Source organism: Diplotaxodon limnothrissa, linkage group LG10 (genome assembly GCF_057381915.1).
Source record: "Diplotaxodon limnothrissa isolate DT_005_m linkage group LG10, D_limnothrissa_male_GT1.1, whole genome shotgun sequence".
NCBI classification, from domain to species: Eukaryota; Metazoa; Chordata; class Actinopteri; order Cichliformes; family Cichlidae; genus Diplotaxodon; species Diplotaxodon limnothrissa.
In genome coordinates, this window is record NC_140605.1 from 22,346,400 (window position 1) to 22,372,604 (window position 26,205).

Genomic DNA, 26,205 nt, shown 5'->3' on the forward strand with positions numbered 1-26,205 from the left:
AAAATTGATTGGAATTGACTCTGTGTAAATATACCAGGGAGCCCAGAATGGCAAAGCCCAGATCTACCTAGACTACTTTTTCAGTCAGTGTTAAGCAACTAGTGTGTGCTGTGTGCAGCACTTTATGCACTGGTTGTAAAGCTAACCCATATCATAATTTAATGAACCATAGATTGAATGACAGATGAACCAATTTCTGATCATGTGTGACCCAGTACGCTTTTGTCAAGCATTTCAAATAAGCTTCTTAGACAATGCATAGGTCCCAATTTAAACAAAAAAAGAAAGAAAAGGGGGAAAAAAAAGAATTGATTATTAATTTTAGATTGATAAGAATTACTGGCTGAAAAAGTCAAATTATCTGAGAGGTAATTGTAATGGAATAATAAATAATAAGCCCATTTTTGTGTGTTCCATAATCCTTATTCTGGATAATAGTCCAAAATTTTTAAATGATTAGTTTGGTGCATAGTTTTTAATTCAGTGTCAAACAAACAGCAAATGGCACCGGGCCTGGTAGAGTAAGGTTGCCTTGCTGCATGCAACCAACAATTCACACCTATCATGCATAGTAAAAGGAAAAAACCCTGCACTGTCACTGTTTACATTATCAGCTTCAAATAGACTGCTTCAGGGTTACACGTTTCTGCAAGAGATGATTTTGCAGTGTGAATGGGCTGCATGCAAATTTAAGTGTATGCATTAGGCCGTGTTCATAGATTACAAGAACTACCATATAAACCGTCATTTTTCTTGCTTGTGGCTAATGTGCGTGCATCTGTGCATGCTTGCAATCTGTCAGGGATAAGCTCTTTGCTGGACAGCTGGCCAGTTGTTGAGAGCGAGTGAGATGCAGAAATCTGATGATTAATCACTCTCCAGGCTAATGCTTAGCAACTGCAGAGAACCAGCCAGGCCTCAAGTCCACCATACTGAGTCCATCTCAGCCACAAAATGAATTTGTATTATCCAGAAACAGTATAATAGAATTACCCTGTCATACTACACCGCCCACATATGATGGTAAATAAACTGATGCCACAAAGCATGCGAATCCAAAAATGCGTACAGCATTGTCCGCTTCCTATTTGTATGCATTTGTCGTCATGTTGGAATATACTCATTACCCTTGTATACTTAAGGCAGAAACCAAACCTGGACTCTGTTTCTGCTTCCCTTGCCTTGGAGTGTTTGACTTATTTGTCCTTAGGCAATAGCGCAAGTGCACATATTATACTGAAGCGGATATGAGAAAATGGTGGATACAATCTGGCCTGTATCCCCATGTTGATATTTGTTTTGAGGGAGAGAGAGTTAGTGCATTGGGTGTGTTCTGCCACAGTGTTGTTTCTGTTGTAGTCAGCTCAAATGCTGGTAAGAAATTTGGCTACAGCTGGGAAGTTTGGCTGTTTTACCAGCCAAGTGTGCCAGATACCCAACCACGCTCTTCAAGCCGATCAGATAGTAGATATTGAATTTTGGTGAACAACTCCAGACACCGGACGGTAGATTAATGAGGAAAAAGAGAAAAAGTGTGTTGCCCTCCTAGTCAACCCTTGAAGTGTAGTTCACTTGGATAGGTGTGTTTCTTCTGAGCCTTTTAGCATGGTAACACAAAGGACAATGAACATTTCTTAGTCTTTTCTGACACTGCCTGCAGTTTGCCGTTAGGCTTTGAATTGGTTGCTGGTTTAACAACAGAGATCTTTGCATAGCTGCTGCTGAAGAAACAACATAGTAAATTTAAAGAGTGACTGATAATGCAGCCTTAGTGACATGATGGGTAATTCTCTGCCCATTATCAGTCAGGCCCAGGGCAGAGCTGACTATGTAGTGTTGTTGTCAGGATGTTTTCTCTGTTTTGTCTGAAACGGTGAACTTGTTTCTGTGTCATGCTTTATTTCAGTTATTTAACACTTTTCTCTTCCGTTTTTCTCGAGGCAGAAGTTTTCTGACCAACATTCGAACTGTTGCTACACCTGAACTGTATGAGTTTACTGCTTACTTTGCTTATAGTTTTTAAATTTGGATTTAGAGTTTTCCACATTTCATCTGAACTGTCCGCCGATTAGGTTTAAAAAGAAACAGGCCACATTGTTTCACACTGATGCTTTTGTTATTTTAACACTGCGTTGCTGACATGGTTTGGAAGTCTGATCTGTCAATCATCCTGTCAGGTTCAATTGCTTCGAAGTGGATGTTTTTACAGCGTTAAACCTGAACACATCAGGTGTGTTATTTTAGAAGCATGACAGTTAGTAGTTAGGCAGCCATTCCTTCGCCTGTCTTTTTTTTTTTTTTTTTTTTTTTTTTTTTTGTAATAATCTATTTTATGTTTTTACATATTTACACAAAATGCTAACGGTTGATTTTCTTTGAGTGCCGCTCTACAAATTAGTTGGAGATTGTTTCTCATTTAAAAAATCCCTTAAATAATCAAGTAGTCGATGGACTAGATACCAAACTGAAAGTAGGACATGCATATTCAGTCGTGACCAAGTTTTGAGAGAATAAACATGACTAAACTTTTTAGTCATAGGGTACAGCCTATGAACAACAACTTCTAGCTAGAACAATTGCTGCCTTTGTCAAGTATGAGATCTCTGACACATGCATGAGGAATATAAAAGGTTTTTTAAGGCATTTCTACTTTTGAAGTTGGTATTTGTTAGAGAATGGCTTGGAAAATGGTGAAGGAGGAGGAAGGAAGCAATGAGACATTGAAAAGCGAGATGCGAATAATAATTATTTCATATTTAACTTTTGGTTCTTTCAGAGGAAGGGAAACCCAAAGAGTTGATCACTTTCTTTAGAAGTTGTTGACAAAGACTGCATATTTTGTCTGGCTGAGGTGGAGTCTGCACTGAAACCTTATCAGCATGCCACTTGGAGTGTGTGTGTGTGTGTTTGTTTATGGGTACATGTTTTTAGTGTGAGAATATTTTGTATATACACATCGTATGGGTGTGTGCGTGTTAACACGTATTTGTGTGTGCATACAATTATATCCAGTGTGGCTGGCTGATATGCCAAGGATGCCCTTGTTGTAGGTGACGAAGCTTTTGCCCAGGAATTTGCTTGGCTCATGCTCCATTTGACTGCTTGTTTTTCTCTTGACTTTCATTATGTTGCCTCATTGAACGAGTCTGTTTATTGCTTGTGTTTACTTTGCAAGTTGCACAGCAGGAAAAGCACACAAAAACATGCAAGAAAAGAAATTAGGGTTGAATTAAACACATAGTAATTAAGCACATAACAGCATCTTATAAGATGAGAGAAATCAACTGCTGAGAGCAAAAGCTAGATTTAATAAAAGAAAAGAACAACATTTAATTCTTCTTCCCATTGGTAGATACACACCTACAGATAATTTTTAAGCTACTTTGGGATGAGTCCTTCTGGACCCACACAATAAAGCTGAACACAACGTGAGCCAAGAAAATGCTATAACTTTTTTTATTTCTCATTTCTTACTTTTAAAACGATTTAAACCAATACTAAGTCTATGTGTACCTGTACAGTAGAGCTGGGCGATATATCGAGTTTTAAAAAAATATCGATATATTTTTATACGAGATATAAGATGTGACCATATCCTTTATATCGATATAGTCTATGTTACGTTATAATTATACTTGTGGAGCCGCAGGTTTGCCTCTCTTTCGTCCACTTTCGTCTTTACGCAACGTTACTCGGCCTCGCCTCTCCTTCACTGAACACAACTCCCCCTCCTCCCCCATCGCTTCACCTGCAGGAAGCGACAAGATGGACACGGCAAATCTCCGTTAACGAGTTACTGCGCATCGCCCTGTGCGTGGGGCTGGACGGCGTCAACGTGTTAGCTAGCTAACCACGCTAACGAGCTAACCACGCTAACGCCATGCAGCCCAGAGGTGCTGCACGGACTAAAATCCTTTCATTTTCTCAAAAGTTGACAGCGCGCCTTATGTATGAATTCTGGTTGTGCTTGATGGCCACGAACCGATTTTATGTGGTACACGGCGCTCAGCAATCTGTCAAAAAATGTTTTAGTACGACTTTGGTAAGCTACGGAGCTGCACCGCTTGATGGATTGTCGGAGCATTACGGCTGAGCCTCGCGGAGTGATACGTACTGTGCTTCAACGTAATATTACCCTACTGTGTATAAGGACCGTAAATGTCATCTGTTAAGAGACGTGGTTGCGAAGCGGATTACAAACTCCAGGCTGTCAAGTCAAGCAGTACAAGTTGGGAACAGAGCAGCTGTGAAATCTGTCTTTGTTATTGTGCTCAGCGTCTTTTAGTTTACATTTTGACTGCACATTTGTGAGCTTTTTGTTATGCACAAAAACAACATTGTTTTCTTTTATTTATGGAGCATTATTATTTAATAAATGCTCATAATTTATTTTTGAGTAAATTTTATGTACATCTGCTCTATGTTAATAAAAGTGCCTGTGTGACATCTGGGACACAGCTTTGACTAAGAACTCTCTTTTTGTTCTTACTTTATTGCTTTAAAAAAAATATATCGAGATATATATCTTATATCGCCATCCAGCTAAAAAATATCGAGATATGAATTTTGGGTCATATCGCCCAGCCCTACTGTACAGTCTCTCACATTGAGAGAAACAAAGCTTTCTGTCAAGTCTTTTCTTTGAAACAAGCTCAAGTGAGGTGAGAAGAAACAGGAAAGCATGTGACTGTTCCCCTTTTTTTAACTCTTTTTGGTCAAAAGTCTTTAAGTATTGCGGGAAGTTTTCACCATTGTGTAAATTTTCTAAGTTAAGAGTGAACATGTCTGTCTTGTGGCAAGACAGTCTTTGGCAAGCTTAGATATTAACCAAGTCATTGTCGCATTAATAAGGCAATTTCTTCATTGCTCCGCTTTAACAATTAACACCATTGGTTACCACATTTCTTTTTATAGTTGTGTTAACTGCATGTCTTTGAAGCAGGCTAAAAATGTGACACAGTGTTTCTTTTTTCTCTCCTCTGTTTAGGAGCGCACCAGGTCATTTGACAGCTTCAACATGAACACTCTGGAGAGCTCCCTGATTGACATCATGAGAGCTGAGCAGGACAGTCTGAAAGGTAAAGATGCCAGTTGTCAATCAAGATCATGAAACACTAAGCAGACCAGTAGCATTTTTTTTTCTTCCTTTTTTCTGTTTTTAATTTGACATTGCGTTAACAGCAGAGCTGTTTTTTCATAGAAGGCCACAGGCCTAGACACTGGTTGGTGAATGTCTGACAACCACCAGTCGCTAGCAAAAAGTGAGTCTCCAGCATAAAGGTTTCGCCTTTTGAAATGTGTTGGTTGCGGCAATATGTTTCAATCTGTTTGTGACCAACGAGGAGGTTTTTGGTGCGACAGATGTCTCCCAGCATCAGCCTACAACTTCCAGCAACCATACATTTTTCCCTATTCTATAGGCAGGGAATTTTCTTTTTTTACTATGGATTCGGTACAGGAAATGAGTGTATATGCTGAAAGTGTATGCTTCCCATTTAGCATGTCTGTATTTTTAGAAAACCTGTGATGCGCTGGAGGTAGTTGTATGGACCTTTATCTTTAGATGCATCATATTTTCCCACAGATGGCACACATACTATGATACTGATCTTGTCATTATTTGTCCAGTAAATGGCTGGTGTGCAATAGTTATTCAGTGCATGTCAACTGATCTCGCTGAAAATGAGTTTCACAATATAACATGCAAACACTTTGCAGTACACTCGTTATTTTGCATTTGGCAGTTTTCCTCATATAAGGTGTGCAATACAAGAGGGAAAAAAATGTTAATGTGCAAGCAGGCTTTACCTTTAAACACTTGTCTTTGTTATGGATTGTAGCTTATTTGGCCGCACAAAGGAACAACAGCTCACACACAATAATTTATCAGTTAACGCCTCAGTTTTTAGCAGAGAGGTTTCACCTCCTCCACAGGTCAGCCATGTAGAGGCTTTGTCTTCTTTTTGTGCTATCATCGGCGATATTATGAAAGGCCACAGTGTGTAGCAGTCAGCTCACACCTCTGTCTTCCTTTTCCTTCTTTCTTCTTCCCACTCATCATAAAAAACACAAACCAAGACAAACAAAAACAAAATTCTCCTTGTGGCTTCTATTCTTCTTCTTTACATTTTCTGTCATATCCATATATGCGATTATTCTGGGTGCGACAAATGCAGCTGGGTGAGACTATGTTGCATTCTGGCTTATGCCAGAGCTGACGGCAGTGGATTTCACAAGCAGCTCTAGGCAAGGCAAGGCAAATTTATTTGTATAGCACAATTCAACAACAAGGTGATTCAAAGTGCTTTACAGAGACATTAGAAACAAAAACAAATAAAAAGCATGATTTAAAATTGATTAAAACAAGCAAACAAACAAACTAACTAAACACACACATTTCACACCTGTACGCGCGATCTGAACCCTTATCGTAAGGGGAGCTACCAGTCCTTCTGTGGACGAGCTACTTTCTATTTTAAATTCCCTGAATTTAAAATGGCATTGCTTGAAACTGTGTCTAATAGTCTGTTTTTGCTTGGAAGCCATATCAGGCTGTACAGAGCAGGTCAGGAGGAGACAAAACCACACATGTAAATGACAGAGAATCTGGTCATTTATCAAAATAAAAGACTAAACCTTTTGAAATGCTCTCAGTGTGATTCGAAGCATGCATAAAACTGCATCAGAGAGGTGCCTTTCCTGTGCAGCTGTTAATATTCTACTTGCTGTGTTACATATGGTATTCCCTGATGGCAGATGTTTTCCACGTCAGTTAGCGTTTTCTTATGCAAGTTGATTCCCATGGACCTGTATAGCAATAGTTGACTGACCTACTTTTCCACTGTTATATAACACAATAAGGAGTTAATGAATTTAATATTTACAAAACACAGACGCCCAGCCATAGCCATCGTTGCTGCACATATTTGTGGTGTCCACAAGTTGCAGTTTTCAAAAGCACTTTTACCCACTATTGTTTTGAATCTGATGGTTTTTATATTGACAGATGACTGCACGATCAGCATAAAGTGAGCCTTTAGGAAGAGGGGTCCATTTAAGTGAGCTTGTTTCATAGAAACGGTGATGAACTGAGGGGCAATGCAAAAAGAACCATAAGATAAATACTGTCAGTTGTTTTAAATGTAATTCTCATCATCATTTTTATACTATTTTATTATTGTTTTTGCTATTTGTGCTAATTTTATTATTTTAAATGTCATTTTAATAATCATCTTATTTATTTATTTTTTAAATTAATTTATTTTATATTATTTTTTTATTTATTTTTTAACATGTTCAATGTATCATTTCTGGCATGTCAAGTGTACAGCACTTTGTGTTCAACTGGGGGCTGATCTGAAAGTGCTATATAAATAAATTACTTGCTTGCTTCAATCAAAGCTACTTCCGTGGCATCCCAGATTTAAAAACACAAAGTGTACAAACTGAACTGAAGGATAGCTGAGCATGGTGCAATAGGTATAACCTCTTTCTCATGAATTTTAAGAAGCAGATGCAGAGAGATTCATGAGGGCTTAGGCTTTATTTAAATGGGAATTATGAGAGATGGGAGAGCCCTCGCTGAACTGAACTGACACTGTCGTTGTTTTCTAATGATCGCTGCTGCTAAGCTTTTCATGCAAAATAGTGTTGTGAAATAGTTTTGGTCCAAAATGTTTGAAGAAGTTGCATGCAAATTTTTTAACATGTTGGTGTAGACGTTGCCAAGAACAATGATACTTTTTAACATACAGTATTGGTCTTAGCATTAAAAGGAAACATTTATTTGATAGCAAACAGTGCTGCTGACCGGTTATCATAACCCAGAAATTGAATATTAAATTAATTCTACAGGAGTCTAATGATCATTGTTTTAAAGGGTGACGCTCACAGAAATAATCTGACTACAGAAAAGTTAGTCAGTGGCCAATAGTGAGTGTTGGCTAAGAGGATAGAGCTGAAGTTCTTAGTAATGATCATTGTTTGAAAGGAAGCACATTTGATTTCTCAAGGCTTAGGCTAAGTGTAAAAGGTAACTAACTATACAGTTAAAGTTGACTGTTATATTTGATAGTAGTTTAATAGGACAGAGGACTTAGATAATGATTATGTTGTTTTTGTTAGGTTGTACAAGTTTTAAGTCAAGGACCAGAAATTGATAGGAGTCTTCTTATGAGGTAAAAATGTGGTATAAAAAAATCTCTAAATGGGAGCGATGTCGTGCGTAATATATGCATAGCTTTATGTTCCATAAAAACGCTTACTATACACATCAGTTTATTAGCAGAATAAATACAAAATAAAAGTTTTAAATAAATTTTTAAGTATGGGATGCTACAGTAAGATCACTTCTTTAAACCTCGGACCTATCGGGCTCAGTGGCGGTATAATGTTGTGCTGTCAAATCTTAGTAAATGTTTCTTCAGTATTAGCAGAAGAAAACTAGAAGTCTGCCTCATTAAACATGTTTTGGTGCTTTAGCTCCACTGATGGATCCAAGAAAACACAGGAAGAGAAGTCAAAATTCTCTTCTAAAAACCACAAAGCTTCTGCTTTACATAACTTCATCACAATTTCAAAATACTGCATAGTCTGGTTTGCAGAAGTGATTTTTAAGCCCAACTTCCTATAAATATGATAGAATATGATATGTATACATCCTATAATACATGTAAAGTAGATGTTCTCTGCTTCGTTGATGCTAATATTAGCTCAGTGGTAGGGATGGGTACCGGTGTCCGGTGCCATGATGGTACCGGTGTCCGGTGCCATGATGGCACCGGTGTCCGGTGCCATGATGGCACCGGTTCTGACATAAACGGTAGTAACCAGACCGAAAAGCAGCGCACATTTCGGTGCTTTATTTCGGTGCTTTTTTTCCTGAGCTGTGATACACTTCTAGCCAATCATTTTACGTTTCCCAGGATAGTAGGCGGGTCCAGGTACGTACGTTCTTTTAGAGCAGAGCTACAGATTAAAATGCCCAAGGCGAAGCGGTCAAAAGTCTGGCTGTACTTCACAGCAAAATATGCAAACTCAGCAGCCTGCAACAAGTGCTTTAAGCTGATACTGTGATACTGTCAAAGGAGGTAACACCTCAAATCCGATGAAACACCTGGCGACGCATAGCGTTTTTTTTTTAAAAGCCCAGAAATGCGCCGTATGATAGCTTGCTGCGAGACCTCACACCGAGCGCATCTACTGTGCGTGGGTTGCCTGTTATCTGACCCGGAGTTAGCAATATCCCCCAAAAACCCCGAAGAGGAGAGTCCTGGCCCCTAGCCCTGCCAGTGTATCAGAAATGATGAGGATGATGATGCAGCAGCAGCCGTTCTTCTCTGCGTGAGTAGCTTAATGTTCGTGTGTAATTTACGTTGAGTAGGCTAACCATGTTATTACATTAATGCAGGTAAGGTGAACTAGCAAACATCATCATAGCTACATGCAGCTGTCTTCTTGTTTGATGGCAGATACTCCCTTCACCCTGGCCAAAAAGGCTAAAATGACCAAAGAAAAAGTGGAAAACAGTTAAACATGAGAGGTTTTGGATAAAGTTTGTGTTTTTTCCATTGATTAAGCACTGCTTCCAGCCAAGAGTGATACCATATATGCCCCATAGCTGCAGAAAAGGCTAACATTGTTATCTTTTTACAAAAAACCAGCTGAACATGAGAGGTTTTTGGACCAATTTTGTGTTCTCCATTCTTTAAGCACCGGTTTGAGCACCGTTTGAGCACCGGCACAGTTTCAAAAGTACTGATTTGGCACCGGTATCGGATAAAACCTAAACGATACCCATCCCTACTCAGTGGCATTCTCAGAACCTTTTTCTGTGTGGTCAGGTATGTTTACATTTTTCCGTTGTCTGCAAAGCTTGTCTGAAGAAAGATGACAAAAAGTAAATAATTTTAGACAATAATTTGATGCATAACAAATATTATATTATAATTACAGCGACTCTTCTCCGGGCCAGTTTTTGCTCTTTCTCTCCGTCACATGCATACATGCATCTACATAACAAACTGTGGCAGAATTCATACACAAGCACATTTAGATGCACATAAGCAGGGCAGCAATTTCTCATTCCGGCTTAACATATTGAACAAAGTGAGAGCAATGAAGCAAGGGAGCGGGCGAGACAAAATGTCTACAGTACAAGGAGCTTTGAATCCCTTCCAGCATTGTCCTGACTGACAGAAAGGATCCCTCTGTTCACCCGCCCCATGCATGCACACACACACACACACGCCCCCCCCCCCCCCCCCCCCCCCCCCCGTCTTTTGTGTGCTCTGCATGCATGTGCTTTAACTGTTACAGTACTGTACTCACATGTAGCCAGGAGCATGCAAATCAGGTTCACAGAGCGGGCATGCACAGTCCTGCAGACACACAGGGATATGGTGCCTACTCGTGTGATCCTCGGAGACCATTATAGCCCTTTAAAATTCAGAATAGCAGGTGGTGCTCAGATGGACTTTTACCTTAGTGTCATCACATCACTAAGGTCTGAATTGTAGTCCAGAGGATTTTAGTTTGGTTTGGTTGCCACCTTTGAGCTTATTTTGATTAAACTGAACTCATTTTATTGCATTTTTATTCAGATAATGATGATGGGTGCGCTACACAGTCGAATATTATCATCGAGCGGCGTGTTTCAAAGCTGCAGGTGGTCTGTCCTGGTTTCTCTGCTCTGTGAGTCGGGGTTCTGTTTTTTTTCTGTTCCCCCCCCATAGTTCTAGGCAAACTATGGGGGGAGGAGCCAACACATTTCCATGTGACCAAGGCGTTGGAATGCACCAATCACAGGGCACTCATTACCCACTCAACAATGGTCGTACTATTTGAGCTCTTTCATGTCATTATCCCTCTGCAGCAAGTGGGCCTTGCATAACTTCGAAGCTTGTTTGGAATCATAACATGTTTGTGTAGGCGCGGGTGTGTGCATATGCAAGAGGGTCTTGGCAAATGGCTAAAATCTATAGCATGAGGCTTGGAGAATAACGAGGTGATAAGAGGGAAAGAGATAGTTGATGTCCCATAGATGTAGGAGAAACATGCAGCGAGCGGTAACAAAGGTTGTGGTCATAGCTGTCCCAGCTAAAGTCTGCTCTGGATTAACACTTTAAAAAAACTTATAACAAAGTAAAGTCACCAACTGTTCCTATATTATGCGCAGAATAGATCAAATAGTGCCCCTCGGCAATTTAATTAGTGCACTGCTGTAATTGTCAAGAGGATTATTATGGTAACAGCCCTTTTCCAAATACAAAGTACTGATTGATAGTGTTAGTGGTGCTGTCTTGCCTCACATTGTTTTTAGCTGGCTGTAGCTGGTGTGGAGGGCAGACATCGCATTAGTGACAGCCATTTTATTACTATATCTTTCATATTCTTAATAAAATACAGATTTTTCTTTCAACTGGTCAGTGAAAATATAATAATAGCTTTATAGGAAGGTTTATATGATATAACAAAAGATTTTTTTGTTGTGTTTCCCTATGTAGGTCGTCTTGGTTTTCCTCACCCAGGAGGGGACAACCCTCTTCCCCTCAATGGTACGTATGGTAACCTAAACACTCAAGAGTCTGCTAAAATGACAAACTGGGCAATAACAAACTAATTAAAAAATTAAATCATAAAATGCTGATATCTCTGATAAATTTATTTATTGCAAGCTGGCATTCATTTTATTTATTAATTTTTTTTAAAAAAGGGCCTTTATCGCTTAAAAACGCCCAATAAGTTAAAATGGACAAGTGGACAGTAGATCGACGTGAAGAAGAGTCAGATGTTTCAGATGGTTTTTTTGGAGACGTAACAAGGTGGGCTTCATCAGTCTGAGGAAATGGCAGTAATCTCTCATTCAGACATGGGATGCTTTTCCATTAACGTCCCTCATAGCTTCCCAGCCAGTGCCATGATGGAGGGAGAGAGTGATGGCATGCCTGTATTGTATCGACTCTAGCGAAGCGTAACTGCACTTGAAGGTTTAGTTGTTTGCCGCTGTTGTTGCTAAGAGCGGTGTTTCTGTCTGTGTACTGTTCATTGCAGCAGCTGCTCCTGCCCCTTGCATGCAGGATCAGAAAGTAGGCGATCTCCCTGATAGACTGAGAGAAGCAGGAATACATATTTTATGATTGGAAAATGAGTTAGTTAGACACAAGACACTTGTGCAGTTGTAATCTTGAGTGTGTAACCATTAGTGTGACTGGTTTCAGTTAAAAACTTGTTGGTAAGAGTGCCATTGTGACTCTTAGAGGAAGTAGCCACGATATTTATGCAGACACAAAGGTAGGGTGTTTAGATGCCGTCAGATTCTTGGAGAAGAGTGCACATCTTAAAGGAGGGAGGTAGGCTAAATATAGCAGGTGGAGATGCAGATCTTTCTGTTCGTCTTACCTGAAGTTAAATACAAGCACATCCCCACATGCCTGCTTGAAATTAAACTAACAAGCATATATTTTTGTGCCCTTTCTCCTAGCTTGAAACTAATGTGGGGCTCTTCCCTTTCTACCTGTTACTGTTGAGATTGCTTAGTCCCCAAAGCCAAGAGGTAAAGAATGGATTGAGAAATGTGGACAAGTGGAGGGAGCGAAATGGTGTTTTTTCACCACTCTTTAATAAGTGGATAGAAAGCAGCAATGAAAGGGAAACTGCCTTTGGTTTGAATAATTTGCTAAATACCAGAAATAGTTTGATAGGTAGTTACACTAAAGATGAACCTCTTTGCTGTTCTCATGCTTCTTAAGGAGGCTCTTTCATCTTATGTTTGTTTTGCTTTTAAATGCATTCTTTAATCCTGGTGCTTCTCAAAAATAAGATATGGAGCTCCAAATTAGAATTGGCTTTATACTTTATTTCTTTCCTCAGCGGGTAGGAAAAAACCAAACCATTCATGTCCACATGATATGTGGAATTTAGTGGCTTCTACTTTGCCCTTGTACGCTACAGTTTCCTTTATTGTCCTTTTAGCTTTTTGCTTCTGGGCTTGGGGCTAAGATGTAAAACATGAAAGGCCAGCAGTTTCTTCAAAAGATTGCCGAGTCACATGGCAAGATCACATGATCAGGAGCTGTCATCAAGCCCCGAGACAGATGGTGCCAGCGGATAGGCAGCAGATAGAGGATGCACACTAGCCAAACCCTCCCTTCCATCCCTCTACCCCCACCTCATAAGAACACAAAGATTGCATTCCTATCTCCTGTTCTTTCACCCTTTCATTTTCTTTGACCATTTTTTCTTTTTCTCCTGTTCACGCACTTCTTATAGCTCTGTGTGCTTCCTTTTAGTCTGCTTTCTTGACTCTCTTGGGCTCTATTGCTAGCCTTTGTAGCCCCCCCCCCCCCCCCCCCCCCCCGGTTGATGTCCATCTGGGTTGGAAAATCCACTGAGGGAGGCCAGGATTGTTGCTCATGCGCTCTTCTCCATGTTGCTCTTTTACATGGGTTGAGGCCTGGTTCACTCCAGTGTGCACATTTGAACATTTGTCACTTTAGCTCAAGGCCAGTATAGTCCCCCCCCCCCCGCAATGATGTCAGCATCAGAGAAACCACTGCCCTGGGAAAAGTTTGGATAATGACACACTGGATACATTTTCTTTCTGTTAATGAGGCTAGATTGAAACTGCTGTTGTCAGGGGTAGTGCTGCTTGACCTTCAGTGATGCATTTGATGTCTTGGAGAGTTCAGATTTAGTCACTAAATTACTGAGGTCATGCTTATAGTAGAGGTCTCAATTTTATTTATTTTTTAAATAAATAAACGTCTTTTACACTTATTGAGCCTAAGGCAATATTTATCTATTTGCAGCATTACATTCCTGGAAAACATTCTAGTGCAAACTAACATTTTCTTCAGCTCAATGAAGAAAAAAAGGTTGTAAATTGACTTTTATTATGAAAGAGTCACACAGGAAGTGCAGTGCATTTATCAGTGAACTTGTATCTTAATGCCATTATTCACTGTGATGTTTTTTTTTAAATTTTATTTTGGATAACAGATGGGTTTGAAATATTGCAGGGAGTAATGAAACAAGCAGGAGCAGCCACTGTGAACCATTAGATAAAGAGCTGCAGGCAAAAGGCTGTAACTTCCCAGCAAAGTAACCAACTCACTCTGCCATGCTGTTTGCAGGTTCATGCTGTGTGGAGCACACATGCAGGTCAAATATGACCTACAGTTTTAAAGCACATTTGCTGTTAGCTATAGGTCTTGCTAAATTAGACCTGAAATCCAGTTTAAGGTTCAGCCCTGGGATCAAGTCTTCGTCATCGTCTTTCCGTTTGCATAATTATGCAGACTTGCTTAATTTTGGTACTTTGCAGTCAAGCTAGGTGAACTGGATAATTCACACGGCTGTTTGGCTGGCATTGAACATATAATTATATCTGGCACTTAACTTCACACAAAGCTGCAGTTGTTCCGAAACTGGTTTCTATTCATGCTTTTATTATTTTCTTTTTCCTCCTTCCTCCTCTTTCATTTTCTTCCCCTCTTTTAATTGAAGGCTTCATTTGATTTTTTATAGATGTTCCTGATGTGCTTCACTTTCAAGTTTCAATTTTTCTGCCATTTCTGTCAATATTCCTATTCAGAGCATCCATACATGTAGCGTAACACTTCATGTTATCCTTCAGTTTCTTTGTTAAAGGTTATCCCAGGGCTTGTATTGAATTACAGAAATGTTTTGCTGTTGAACTGAGATGTCCTTTTTTAGCTGTGCGCCTTTAGATTGTCTCCTTTATCCCCTTCTCATAATGAGTCAGCATTTTATTTTGAAAGTGCTATATTAATAGCGAGGTGACCTTTACAGCGTGTCTATATAAAGTGTCCTTTATAAAAAATACAGCAAGTTTAAAATGATTGTCTGCAACCTTTCAAAATGCACAGTTCCACAATTAAAAAACACAAAACAAAAACCTGCTTGATAGTCGGTGTGCTGACAAAACCACAGGGTGTTTATGATTCATCGGTGATTAATAAAATCAAGGGCCCGCAGGCTGAAAGTGGATCGTCTCTCCATTGTCGTGCACCACCTGGCACTTTTATTGGTATTATGTGTATTATGGGACTTTTGTGAACATCCTCTTCTTTGATTTGTCCTTATTCCACATGCAGCCAGGAATTATAGCAGGAGACGAGGTAAAATGCAATCACAAATACATCATGTCTCGTTTTCAGCATATTTTCCCGCCCTATAAGCCTCAGTGTTTAACTAATCTTGTAATGTTAAGCAGTGTTATGATTTTATTGACTGTGGTCTGCTTGTTTGTTGTTACATTAACGGGCACATGCATTTAGTTTTGGAATGGCCCTGTGCTTTTTTAAAACTTGTTTTCTTTTTTTTTTTTTATACGTGCAGTGATGTGACGAGTTTGTCTGCATGATTGTCTTTAGTCTCGAGCCTTGTTACTCGTCGTCAAGTGATCTTGTGCATCTTTTATCCTCAAGTTTTTGTTTCTCTCATTATGCTTCACTCTGCTCGCTTTTCTCCATCTTTGCTTGCATATTGCAAGATTAACTCAGACAATACAAGACGGTGTCACACTTAGCTACAAGTTAATGAGGCAGGGAGACGCGCAAAGTGTAATTCCTGATTTACACTCATTGCAAGAGGAGCCCGACACATGGCGAGGCACACACACTGTCAGTTAAGGCTAACGTCCTTGCATAAATCTTCATAAATCTTCATAAAGCAGCTCAGGGCAGGTTGTATAGGAGCAGGGATAGAGCAGGGAGAGCTTAACCTTTACCACACACAGTGCACTCTGAAAGTGTTTATACTTTCTCACTGATGGGACTAATGTGTGCGCGATAACCTTTATGTTCACAGGCAGCACAGTTCCATGTGTGATTCATGGAAGCTAATTAGGAATAAAGAACAACACATCAAGGACATTTAATTCGGTCAGACTGTGATGTGGTCCTTTCAGGCTCTAATATCTCCATTCTGCGTGCACGTGTTTAACTGATTCTCTTCCAATTTGAATCAAATAGTTATATTTTAGTAAGTAAGATAAAAAGGTTAATGGTTTGTTTACTGTTGTTAGATCAAGAAAATTAAAGTAGTAGGAATTGAGGTCAGATAGACAAAGGGATGAAATTAAAGTGCTCATTTACGGCCATCTTTATTGTAGTGCCATTACCATGATTTACTGTTTTCTTTAAAAAAACAAAACAAATGTCTAGTTTTCTCTTCAAAAGATAAATCTTTTCCACCTTCTTCTTCTTTCTCAGGCCACTCTTCTCTCTTCCCCATAGAGGATGGTTTCCCTGATGATGAACGTGGAGACCAGGGTCTCGCAGGCCTAGGTTCCCCACACTGCTTTCCGCACCAGAACGGAGAGCGCGTGGAACGCTACTCGCGCAAGGTCTTTGTTGGAGGACTGCCCCCAGATATAGATGAAGGTGCAGTAGTAACATGATTAATATCAAAAGGATTGAATTCCTGGGTTACTTTTAGCCTTTTATGTAATCAAACTTAGAACAAGGGAACTTGAGGGAAAATGTAAAAAGTTAAAAATAAATAAATAAAGCAATCATGCCTGAAACACACAGGGCTTCTTACAGTACACCCCCCTGTAATTTACTGTGAAATCTGAGCAGGGCCTCTGCTCTAAATCTCCCCTGGTGTTTTCTTTGAAAAAGCTATGGGCTGACGATGAGGATGCATTATTATTATTTTTTCATTTCAGATGAGATAACAGCCAGTTTCAGACGCTTTGGACACCTGTTTGTGGACTGGCCTCACAAAGCTGAGAGCAAATCCTATTTTCCTCCCAAAGGTATCTTAAATTCCTTAAATTCACAGCTTGTTCACACTATGCTGTTTTTTTTTTTTTGTTTGGTTTTTTTTTTTGGCAACTGACTTCAGTATTCCTGGGTAAAGCAATGAGTGATAATCTGCTACAATCGATATCTATACATCTGAGCAATCTGGTTTTGTCTTCAGGCTGTTATCTGAAGCATTTGTCATCTCTGCTCAGATTGTTTGTATGTTTGTAAAAGCTTATGCCTTCCTGCTGTGCGAGCAGAGTGTCGTGATCAGACATGCTTTCACAGTAATCAGCAAACTAAATTCCAGCACAATCCTCTGTCAGTACTCTGCGGCCCCAGCAGCGAGAATAACCCTCTTGTGTTCTGTGCAGGCTATGCCTTCCTGCTGTTCCAGGACGAGAGCTCAGTGCAGGCTTTGATCGATGCCTGCATCGAGGAGGATGGCAAGCTGTACCTCTGCGTGTCCAGCCCCACCATCAAAGACAAGCCGGTCAGTGGGAACACACACACACACACACACACACACACACACACACACACACACACACACACACACACACACACACACACACACACACACACCAATATGCTTAAATCTATTGGTAGTCCCTTAGTAGACTAGAGCTAAAAAAAACCAAAACCCACTTATTGGTTTTGTGTGTGACAGGTCCAGATCCGCCCATGGAACCTGAATGACAGCGACTTTGTGATGGATGGATCTCAACCTCTTGACCCAAGGAAAACCATCTTTGTGGGAGGAGTTCCTCGCCCACTCCGTGCAGGTATCCTTCTTTTTTATGCTGGTATTTTTCCGCCAGCTGAATTAACAACAAATGAGTGTTTATAATACAAACATCTGAGGAGTATTCTGTGCATATGCTTTGCATCTCAAGTGTTTTTTTGTCAAAAGCCTTTTAAAGGTTCTTATTTCCCTTCCCTTTGATTCAGTAGTCTAAATATTTTTATAGCATAAATGACCAAATGAGAACAATAAGTAGTAGTCTTCTCTTACTTCCTTTTCTTTCCCAACTGTTGAAATATCAGCCGTAAGCAAAATGCTTCCTTCTGTGAGACAAAATGTGATCAGCTTGTGCTTATAAAATTAGACCCGCTACAGGGTGAGGCTAAAGAGACACTGACCTACACTGGTTATTTCAGGAAGTAGTCTCTATGACACACTGTGCAGTGTTAAAAAAAATAAATATTTTTTTCCCTTGATAATAATGTCACGTGTACTGTGTGTTCAAGTTTATGCCACCTTTGTGTAACTGTGTCTTAAACCTCTGTGCTGCCGTTTTAGAAAGGAACAAAGACATTAGGCCCAGCAGTGCATTAAATATTTTATGACCGTGTGTAATAACTGGGTTTAGATTTGCATTTTAAGAAAATCCACATATTAAAAAGGACGTTCAGACTTTTTAATGTCGTAATAAGTAAAGCTGAAATGTAAACTTGCAGGGATTTTTTTCCACAAACTGCATGCTTGTTAAAAAAACTGAAAAACAGTCATAAGGACGGTCAGTAAATTCAGGGCACTGCTTTCATATTTACCCCGTGAAACTCTGCAGGACTTTAATCCGTCCACGTTAATGGTTTAAACTCTCAGATGAACAGTTCTCATAAAGTATGTGTTTGTGTTTTCTGGTTACACTGGCATGACTTTATGTGAACCTCTGTATCCACACAGGTAATTGCTGGATTTCTGTGTCCTGCAATCTTTGTGTCGGTGTGCTGTCTCCATCTGTGCGCTGTCTCCATCTGTGCATCAAACTTGTTTTTGTGAATGTTTTGTTGATCTGCTTGTGTGCGTCTTCCTCACCCTCCCTCTTTGCAGTGGAGTTGGCCATGATAATGGACCGCCTGTACGGTGGAGTTTGCTACGCTGGCATCGACACAGACCCCGAGCTGAAGTACCCCAAGGGAGCGGGGCGGGTCGCCTTCTCTAATCAGCAGAGCTACATTGCTGCTATCAGTGCTCGCTTTGTACAGCTGCAGCATGGAGAAATCGATAAACGGGTGAGTGGAAAGAGGAGAAAAAAAAAAGCTCAGTGTTTTTCTGTCTTCCCTCTCGGCCCCCTCCTTTCTTCAGCTTGCTTCCTGCTCTTACTCGTGGTGTTTCTTTCAGTTGCGCAAAGGTGATGCAAAGTTTTAACAGTTTTTCCTGGAGTAATATAGTCATACTATACTGCATTTTATACAGAAATCATCTAGCATATGAACAGAAGAGTATAAATGACTGCTGTTAAATTTAGCTTCAGATTTTACATCCATTTTAACCTTTATCCAGGCAGAGTAGTTATAATAGGCGTGCTGTGTTTGTGATGTAACTGGAGCAGAGAGTGATTTGTGTAACAGAATAATGTAGGTTCACCAGAAATGATTGGATGTTTTTAGCTGAAATATATCTTGGTGTGGTTGAACTGGGCTTAAGATTTTCATGTCTTCGCAAGCTGTAAAACTGCTCTAATGACGACTCTCCTGTTAAAGCAATAATTGAGATTTTTACTTGTAGAACTGCCTGAAATTCAGACTTTGTAACTGAGTGGACTGTTTTTTTTGGTCAGCAGTTAAAACAGCTATTTTGACCAGTTTCAGTAGTAAGAGTACAAATTTGTTAACAAGTGCTTTTTTTTTTTTTTTACATTCATACTGTATGTGTCAGTGAACCAGCATGCATAATACCAAAAACCCTGAAAGTGAAGCATCTAAATGGAATTTGGCTTTCATTGAGTTCATTTATCAGTGCTATACCTACTGTGACCTGAAAACTATTCTCTATAAAAAGGCTATGAACTCCAGAGCCTCACTCTTTCAGTATCAGGAACCCTACAGATGGTGCACAGTCTATTATTTATTACATTTTTTTTATTAGCCTTAATTCATAAGAATACTGTCAGTAACTTAGCCAGCGCTGTCAGCAGCAGAAGAATTACAGTAATCTCTACAGGCATGCTAATGAACTGTATATGACACAAATTCTACTGACAATAGGTGAGTTAAGATAACGTGAGACTCAGCAGATGCATGTAAAGTATAGGTAACATTATAAGATAAGACACTGGAGTAATGGTATGCTCTTTTAAGATTTGCATAATTGTGATGTTGTGCAAATTATGTGTAATGACTGCCTTGGTAACGTTAACCTCCCAATACTACAGTCATTCATCAGTGAGCAGGAAAGATAAAGAAGCAAGAGGTGTTCCAAAAGGTCATAAACAGGAAGTTTAAAATGCAGAAAATTTTTAGTATTTTAATAACGGTGAAGTCAGCAGTGCGATATTAACAACTTTAAACATTCTTTTGAATACTGATCAGGAATAGGAGATTATTCGGCTTTTTATTCATTCTGCTTTTTATAAACAAAAACAAGTGAAACACATTTATGCAACAAAACAAATGTCAAGTGCTCAGATCATTTTCCAACATGTTTAAAAATTCACCAGACAACAGGACATCAACAATTTATTTATTCCCCCCCCCATCTGACTTCACAATTTTCCTCATAACTGCTTACATCCTTTGCTCATACTGAGGCTGTTAGCTTGGATAGCTTTAGCATTTACCACTTTGGCTTTGTTAGCTTCTTTCATCTGATTAGTTTTGTTGTTAAAAATGTTTGTGTGGTCATTCCCGTTCTCATGGGTCACTTTGGCTAAATTTGTGTATTTACTCACAGTGAAGAGCTTTCATGCTAACGACATGTTTGCGTGTGACACTGAGTAAACCTGCAACTATTTGCATGTGCCACTGTGTGCATGTTGCACATGCATGGACTGGGCCTGCTCGTTGCTAGTCAGGGCCACAAACAATAAAAATGGTCCAGTTCCTGTCACTAGATGGTCAATCAGTGCATCTTTAGTTTAATTTGTGTATGTTGAAGCATAGACTGAATAAAGAAAGCACACTGTGTGGGGTGCCAAGTTAACAGCAAATCCTGGCTAGCTTGGTTAGGAGGAGGAAAGCTCATACAAACACCTGCTTCCTTATTCACAAGGGATCGCGATGCCCTTCCTGAGACAAGCCCACAGGGATTTGTGTCTCCTCCCAGTCTCGAACTCTGGATTTCTTTTTTTTGTCTCTCAGGCCACCACAGTATGGAGCCTCTCACACACACACATCTGCTAATCACTGGTAAATAACGGATTGAGAAGATACTACAGTCTTCCTCACCAAAAGTGAAGCTTCGGCTATTCCACTCAGCACGTCATATTATTTGTCAGCTAAATCAAGATAATGTTTTTCCAATAAAAATGGTAGAAAAGGCAAACAGCCTAATCGTAGCAGATTGTTAATCAGCTATAATGAAAATAAACTGTGCATTGTGGCCAAAATTGAGGTCTGTGGCGTCTGCAGTGAATGAAAGTTCAATTTTGAGCCCAGGCTGATTCTGTGACACTTGAGATTGCTTGTCATAAAAACAAATGTGGTTAAGAAATGCTGAACAAGTGCAAAAAAAGAGACCTTTTTTTTTCCTTTGTGGAAATATTTTTAATGACCAATTGCTGAAAAGAATTACAGCAGTAGGGCACCCGGGATTTTTTTATTCACATTAACTTAAAACAACGTGATGCAACAGTAGGAAAGGGAAAAGTAAACGGTGAGACTCGTATCAGAAAGATGGAATTACAAAGTAACAGTAAGCTGGGTTATAGACATACACTCTCCCCTGTGCATCACTCATGCGTGTGGAATAGCAGACCCCTCAAATAACAATGAAGGCTGTTACATAGAGGTGTAAATGCAGTGAATTATTGATTGGATTAATTCACGGTATTAAAAACAATATTTTCTTTCCTGCTTACTGTAATGATTCCAATAATAAAAGCAGCACCTGTTGTGGCTCACGTTGCACCCTGCTCGTAGTATGTATGGATTTATTTATTTATTTCTACCTCTTTTGCAGGTGGAAGTGAAGCCATATGTGCTGGATGACCAGCTGTGCGATGAGTGCCAGGGAACTCGCTGCGGTGGGAAGTTTGCGCCGTTCTTCTGCGCCAATGTCACCTGCCTACAATATTATTGCGAGTACTGCTGGGCGGCCATCCATTCGCGCGCCGGCCGCGAGTTTCACAAACCCCTGGTGAAAGAGGGAGGCGACCGACCCCGTCACATCTCCTTCCGCTGGAACTGAGCGGAAATTAGAGAGGGAGAGGCAACAGAGGAGCAGGAGGGCAGGTAGTGCAGGAGTCGCAAAATCATTGTACAAATAAATGCACTTTTCTGTTGCTGGTTCCTTTTTGCTCCACTTTCACCCGACATTTTTTGCAATTTTTTTGTTAAATTAATATTTAAAGACGGAAAAGAAAGATTGGATTTATATCCAGATATGTCAAGGAAGCAAAAAAAAAAAAAAAGATGTGTAATATGATTTTATTTATGTTTGATTTTTAAAATATTTTTATTAGTTCTAAAAAAAAAAAAAACTTATATAGAAAAGTTTGAGGTGTGATATGGTACTCTGCTATTTTAATTGGGATATTTTTCTAAACAGTGTATTTTATTTTAATTTTGATACAAGAGGCCCCGAAACAAATACTTGTCATTTGACATTCAGCTGACTTGTTTTGTAGCAGAGCTCTTACATTTTATTTTGTATCGAGTCTCCAGAGCAAATGCTGTTTGAACAGAATATGATTGGCTATTTATTTCTGAGAGGTAGGATTAAAGTGCCCCTATTTTGCATATTTGCATATGTTTAAAGTCTCAGTGTTTCATGTGAGGGAGGCGAGTGTTCACTCAAATAGATTTTGTGAAGTCCAAAAACAAGATTTGGGTCATACTGTTCAATGCTGCAGTGCCTGTCTTTAACCCTCTGTGTGAAACTCTCCGTTTTGCCTCCTGTCTCTTTAAGCCCCCCCCCCCCTGACATAAGTCACAAAACAAAAACCTTTGACAGTTTCAAACAGTACAGCAGTATTTTATATATAGTTAATATATAAAAAATCAACATACACACACACACACACACACACACCAGACTAAAGGATATGGAAGAACCCAAAAGGCATAATAGGGGCACTTTAAGTTTGCTATTGATAGCTGAGGCTCCAGAGCAAATGTGAATTAAAAAGGGTGTTGCTAAAGAAGAGTGCACTTATTTCCAGTTTAAGTACTGAAGATACACAGTACGTAAGACCCTTAGTAGTTACCAAAGCTGAATCTTAATTCACTCTGACGAGCAGAAAGAGCCCACTGCAGAACGAAATGGATTCGTTTTCCCTTCCCAGATCAAAAACGTTCGAACCTCTCGTTATGATTTCCAGGACCATACAAACATTTTGATGTTACTTGAAAATCTAAACAAAATTTTAGCAACACTGATTAGGGTTTCGATCTCCATTTTGACATGCAAAAACTAATACCTCAAACTCCGCTGCTAATGTGCCGAATACAGAGAGAGAGAGAGAGAGAGAGAGAAAAAAGAAACCAAGAAAGAAAACATCATCGCTCTCTGGTGTTCTCCTTTCCTCAGAACTATAATCAGAGGGAAGTGATACAACAGGCAGAGAGTGATGTAACTGGCACAGTTTTCTACTCAACTTGCTTCATCACCTCCTTATTTTTGTAATCAAACCCAGGGTTGTGCTAGTGACAGAGCATCGTAAAATATACAGTGTATTATTGGAATGTATGGTAAAGGGAGGCTACAGGAGAGACAGGCTTAGTGGTGAAGAGAGAAATTCAGCCCCAGATCCCCTCCTCGTGTCTGCCTGCGGCCTCTGCTGCTAAGCTTACAGCTAACAAACAGAAGGCCTCATTCGTGGATCACAACCTGCTCGAGGCTTGAATCCACGTCCTTCAGGACCGAGGTTAAGGCAACGTGTCACTGAAGGACGGTATTGCAGTTTTTAATGGGGCTACCACCAAACAGGAAATACCTGTCTGTGTTAGTTTTGTTTTAATGCATTTGTGCAATTCTCCCAAGTCTTTAATGGAAAAAAAAAAAGTTTTACTTTGCATCCAAGGGTTAGTTACATTTAATGAAAGAAGCAATTAAAAGTTTATCTGACTTTGGAATCGTCATCACATGTAGGGATCTGCCCTTGAAGCCAGGTCCCTGCCAAGCTAATCCAACTCAGCATCCAGTGTTTTTGAAGCATAAATGAAGATAGTCTCTGAAGTGTGCTCTACTACTGCACACTTGTGACCCACATGCAGTTTGCTCTCCATAACGAGATTGCAGGTCCAGTCGACTGTAGCCAGCGGCTTTTGGGAACCAAAGATGGCTGTGCAGTAGTGGGTCATACTGTAGCTTGTTACTTGTGTGGAAGTTTTGGTTTTTCTTTTTCATTTTCTTCAAGGATGTTTTGCATATATATATTTTTTGTTTTCCTAAATCTGTGATTTCTACCCAGTTTTGCTTAACTGTCAAGCCCTGATAGACTCCAGCGAACCAAAGATTGGCCTTGAACATCGTCTTTACAGAATGCATTATGCATATGAACGATAGTGCCGTGAAAACCATCAGAACATCAGTATGGGGGGGGGGGGGACAAAACAGGGCTTGCGAGACATGCAAACAAGGCCTCACACTCCCTCCGTAGCTCAAAATGGAGGTGTGTGCTGTCAGTTAGGCGCTAGTTATTTTTATCTGAAATGGATTTGTGCGTTTGGGAAAAGTAACACAAAAAGTACACCTTCCCACGGCGAAAGTAAAACTAATCCTTACCTTTGTTTGAGTCACTCAGTGGTAACCTTATTAGCCGAGCATTTAAATGTCAGGGAGTTAGTACAGAAACTTGATTATTACACACACTAGTGAGAATCCTCATATCGGCGCGGTGTTGTCGGCACCAGTTTTGCACCCTGGACATTAGTTTTGTGGGTGTGGTGGGTGAGCATTTTAGAAGTTAAAACACTTTGTGAAGAATTTGCTGTTAAATGAGATGAAAAAAAAAGATTATTTTATACATGGCCTGCTGATTTTTGGTACAGTGTTTTCTAGCTAAATTATTTTGTCATGCACATATAAACATTTATTATGCACTACTTTTCTAAATATTTTTTGTTTCTTTTTCCAACAGTCATTTTAGGCACATTTTTCACAAATGGGGAAACTCCTTTTTGCAATACCTCAATTTTTCACATTGTGAAAGGTAGCTTTTGTACTTTTGTTACTGAAAGATCTGCATATATGGAAATGTTCATTTTAGGAAAAACAAAAAAAGTTGAGTGATTTCAATATATATTATTTTCAATTATGCTTTTTATACATTTCAGTGCTGAGGAATCTTTACAACTAAGTGCGCACTTGTGTTGATGCGACTTCAGATGTGCAGAGGAGAGACCAAAGTGTATCGCTCTCTTGGTCTTAGCTTTTCTTACACTAGATGTTTTCCAGTCGATCTGGTCAATAAGAGCATGGCGAGAAAAAGAAAGAAAGAAAGAAAGACATATAATTTGGGATTGATGTTAATGTGTCTAAAAATGGCTATACTAGTTGGAAATGGTAACTTCTGTCTTGGTTTCCTCTCCATAGATGGAGCATAACTTATTATATAAGGAGAATGCAAAATTTGGTTCACGCTTAACGCTGAATCTCGTATCACAAGAATGGATGTTTGGTGTTTAGATATTTTAATATTTGAAAAAAAAGTATATATATATATTCTTGAACTTGCCAACTAGCACCTATTGTAATCCTTAGCATGCATGACGAAAAAAAAAAAGAAAAAGAAAATGACAAGTACAATGAATTAGCTATTACAATTAATTGTTGTGGTGTGCACCAAATGTTTCTCAACTATTCAGTTAAGGACACCCCGAACCCGCTCTCACCTCACCCTCTTCCCCTCTTCCCATGTTCCCGCCCCACGTGTCGATTTCCTCGCTTCCCCATTCGCAGACCTCTGCAGGATGCACGTGACAGAGAGATAAAAGAAACCTACCTTTGAATTGATTTGGCAGTGCAGGACTTTGAGCATCCTTTATATAGAGAACACTGTTTAAAAAGACTTGAGAACCTGTCCCCGCTGTCTGTCGAGGTGATCTTACATAGACCTATCTGGAGGAAAGGGGAGCTTAAAGACTTGAATGTGGTAAATGTTGCAAGTTAACTTCAAGTTGTTATGTGCAATACTTCTTTTGAACCTTTTTCCAGATAAAGACTCTTTGCAATGTAATTCTTTAATGCCATTTTTAATTGCAGACATTTAATTAAAGAAGATGTTAATATGTTTTTCACAGTCATTTTCTACTGTTATTGTAATCCTTTTCATGCTGGTGTTTGTAAAAAAGAAAAGAAATCAAACTATTTGTACTAATATAAATAATTGAAGTTATTTTTAAAACATTAAAGGTTTTGTGCTCATTTGCTTATTTTGTTTATTTTAAGCTACTGTGATTGATTGCATTGTAATTATTAGGTCAACAATGTATTTAGCTGTTTATTGGTATATTTTTAATTGGAATGTATAATTGATTTTTATAA

General features: G+C 39.4%; 1 protein-coding gene across 2 annotated transcripts in view; it reads left to right on the forward strand.

Annotated features, from left to right (window-relative positions):
* The window catches only part of cpeb4b (cytoplasmic polyadenylation element binding protein 4b), a 34,508-nt gene extending 12,401 nt beyond the window's left edge, over positions 1–22,107 (forward strand). The window contains exons 3-11 of one of the 2 annotated variants that reach the window (XM_085364610.1): positions 4,988–5,078; positions 11,505–11,555; positions 15,117–15,140; positions 16,236–16,406; positions 16,694–16,783; positions 17,147–17,265; positions 17,443–17,557; positions 18,610–18,791; positions 21,679–22,107. In XM_085364610.1, coding sequence (XP_085220736.1) covers positions 4,988–5,078; positions 11,505–11,555; positions 15,117–15,140; positions 16,236–16,406; positions 16,694–16,783; positions 17,147–17,265; positions 17,443–17,557; positions 18,610–18,791; positions 21,679–21,906 — 1,071 coding nt within the window. In that variant the 3' untranslated portion in view covers positions 21,907–22,107. The remainder of the gene's footprint in view (positions 1–4,987; positions 5,079–11,504; positions 11,556–15,116; positions 15,141–16,235; positions 16,407–16,693; positions 16,784–17,146; positions 17,266–17,442; positions 17,558–18,609; positions 18,792–21,678) is intronic. The other variant, XM_085364611.1, reaches the window with a different exon arrangement.
* Positions 22,108–26,205: the final 4,098 nt, after the last annotated feature.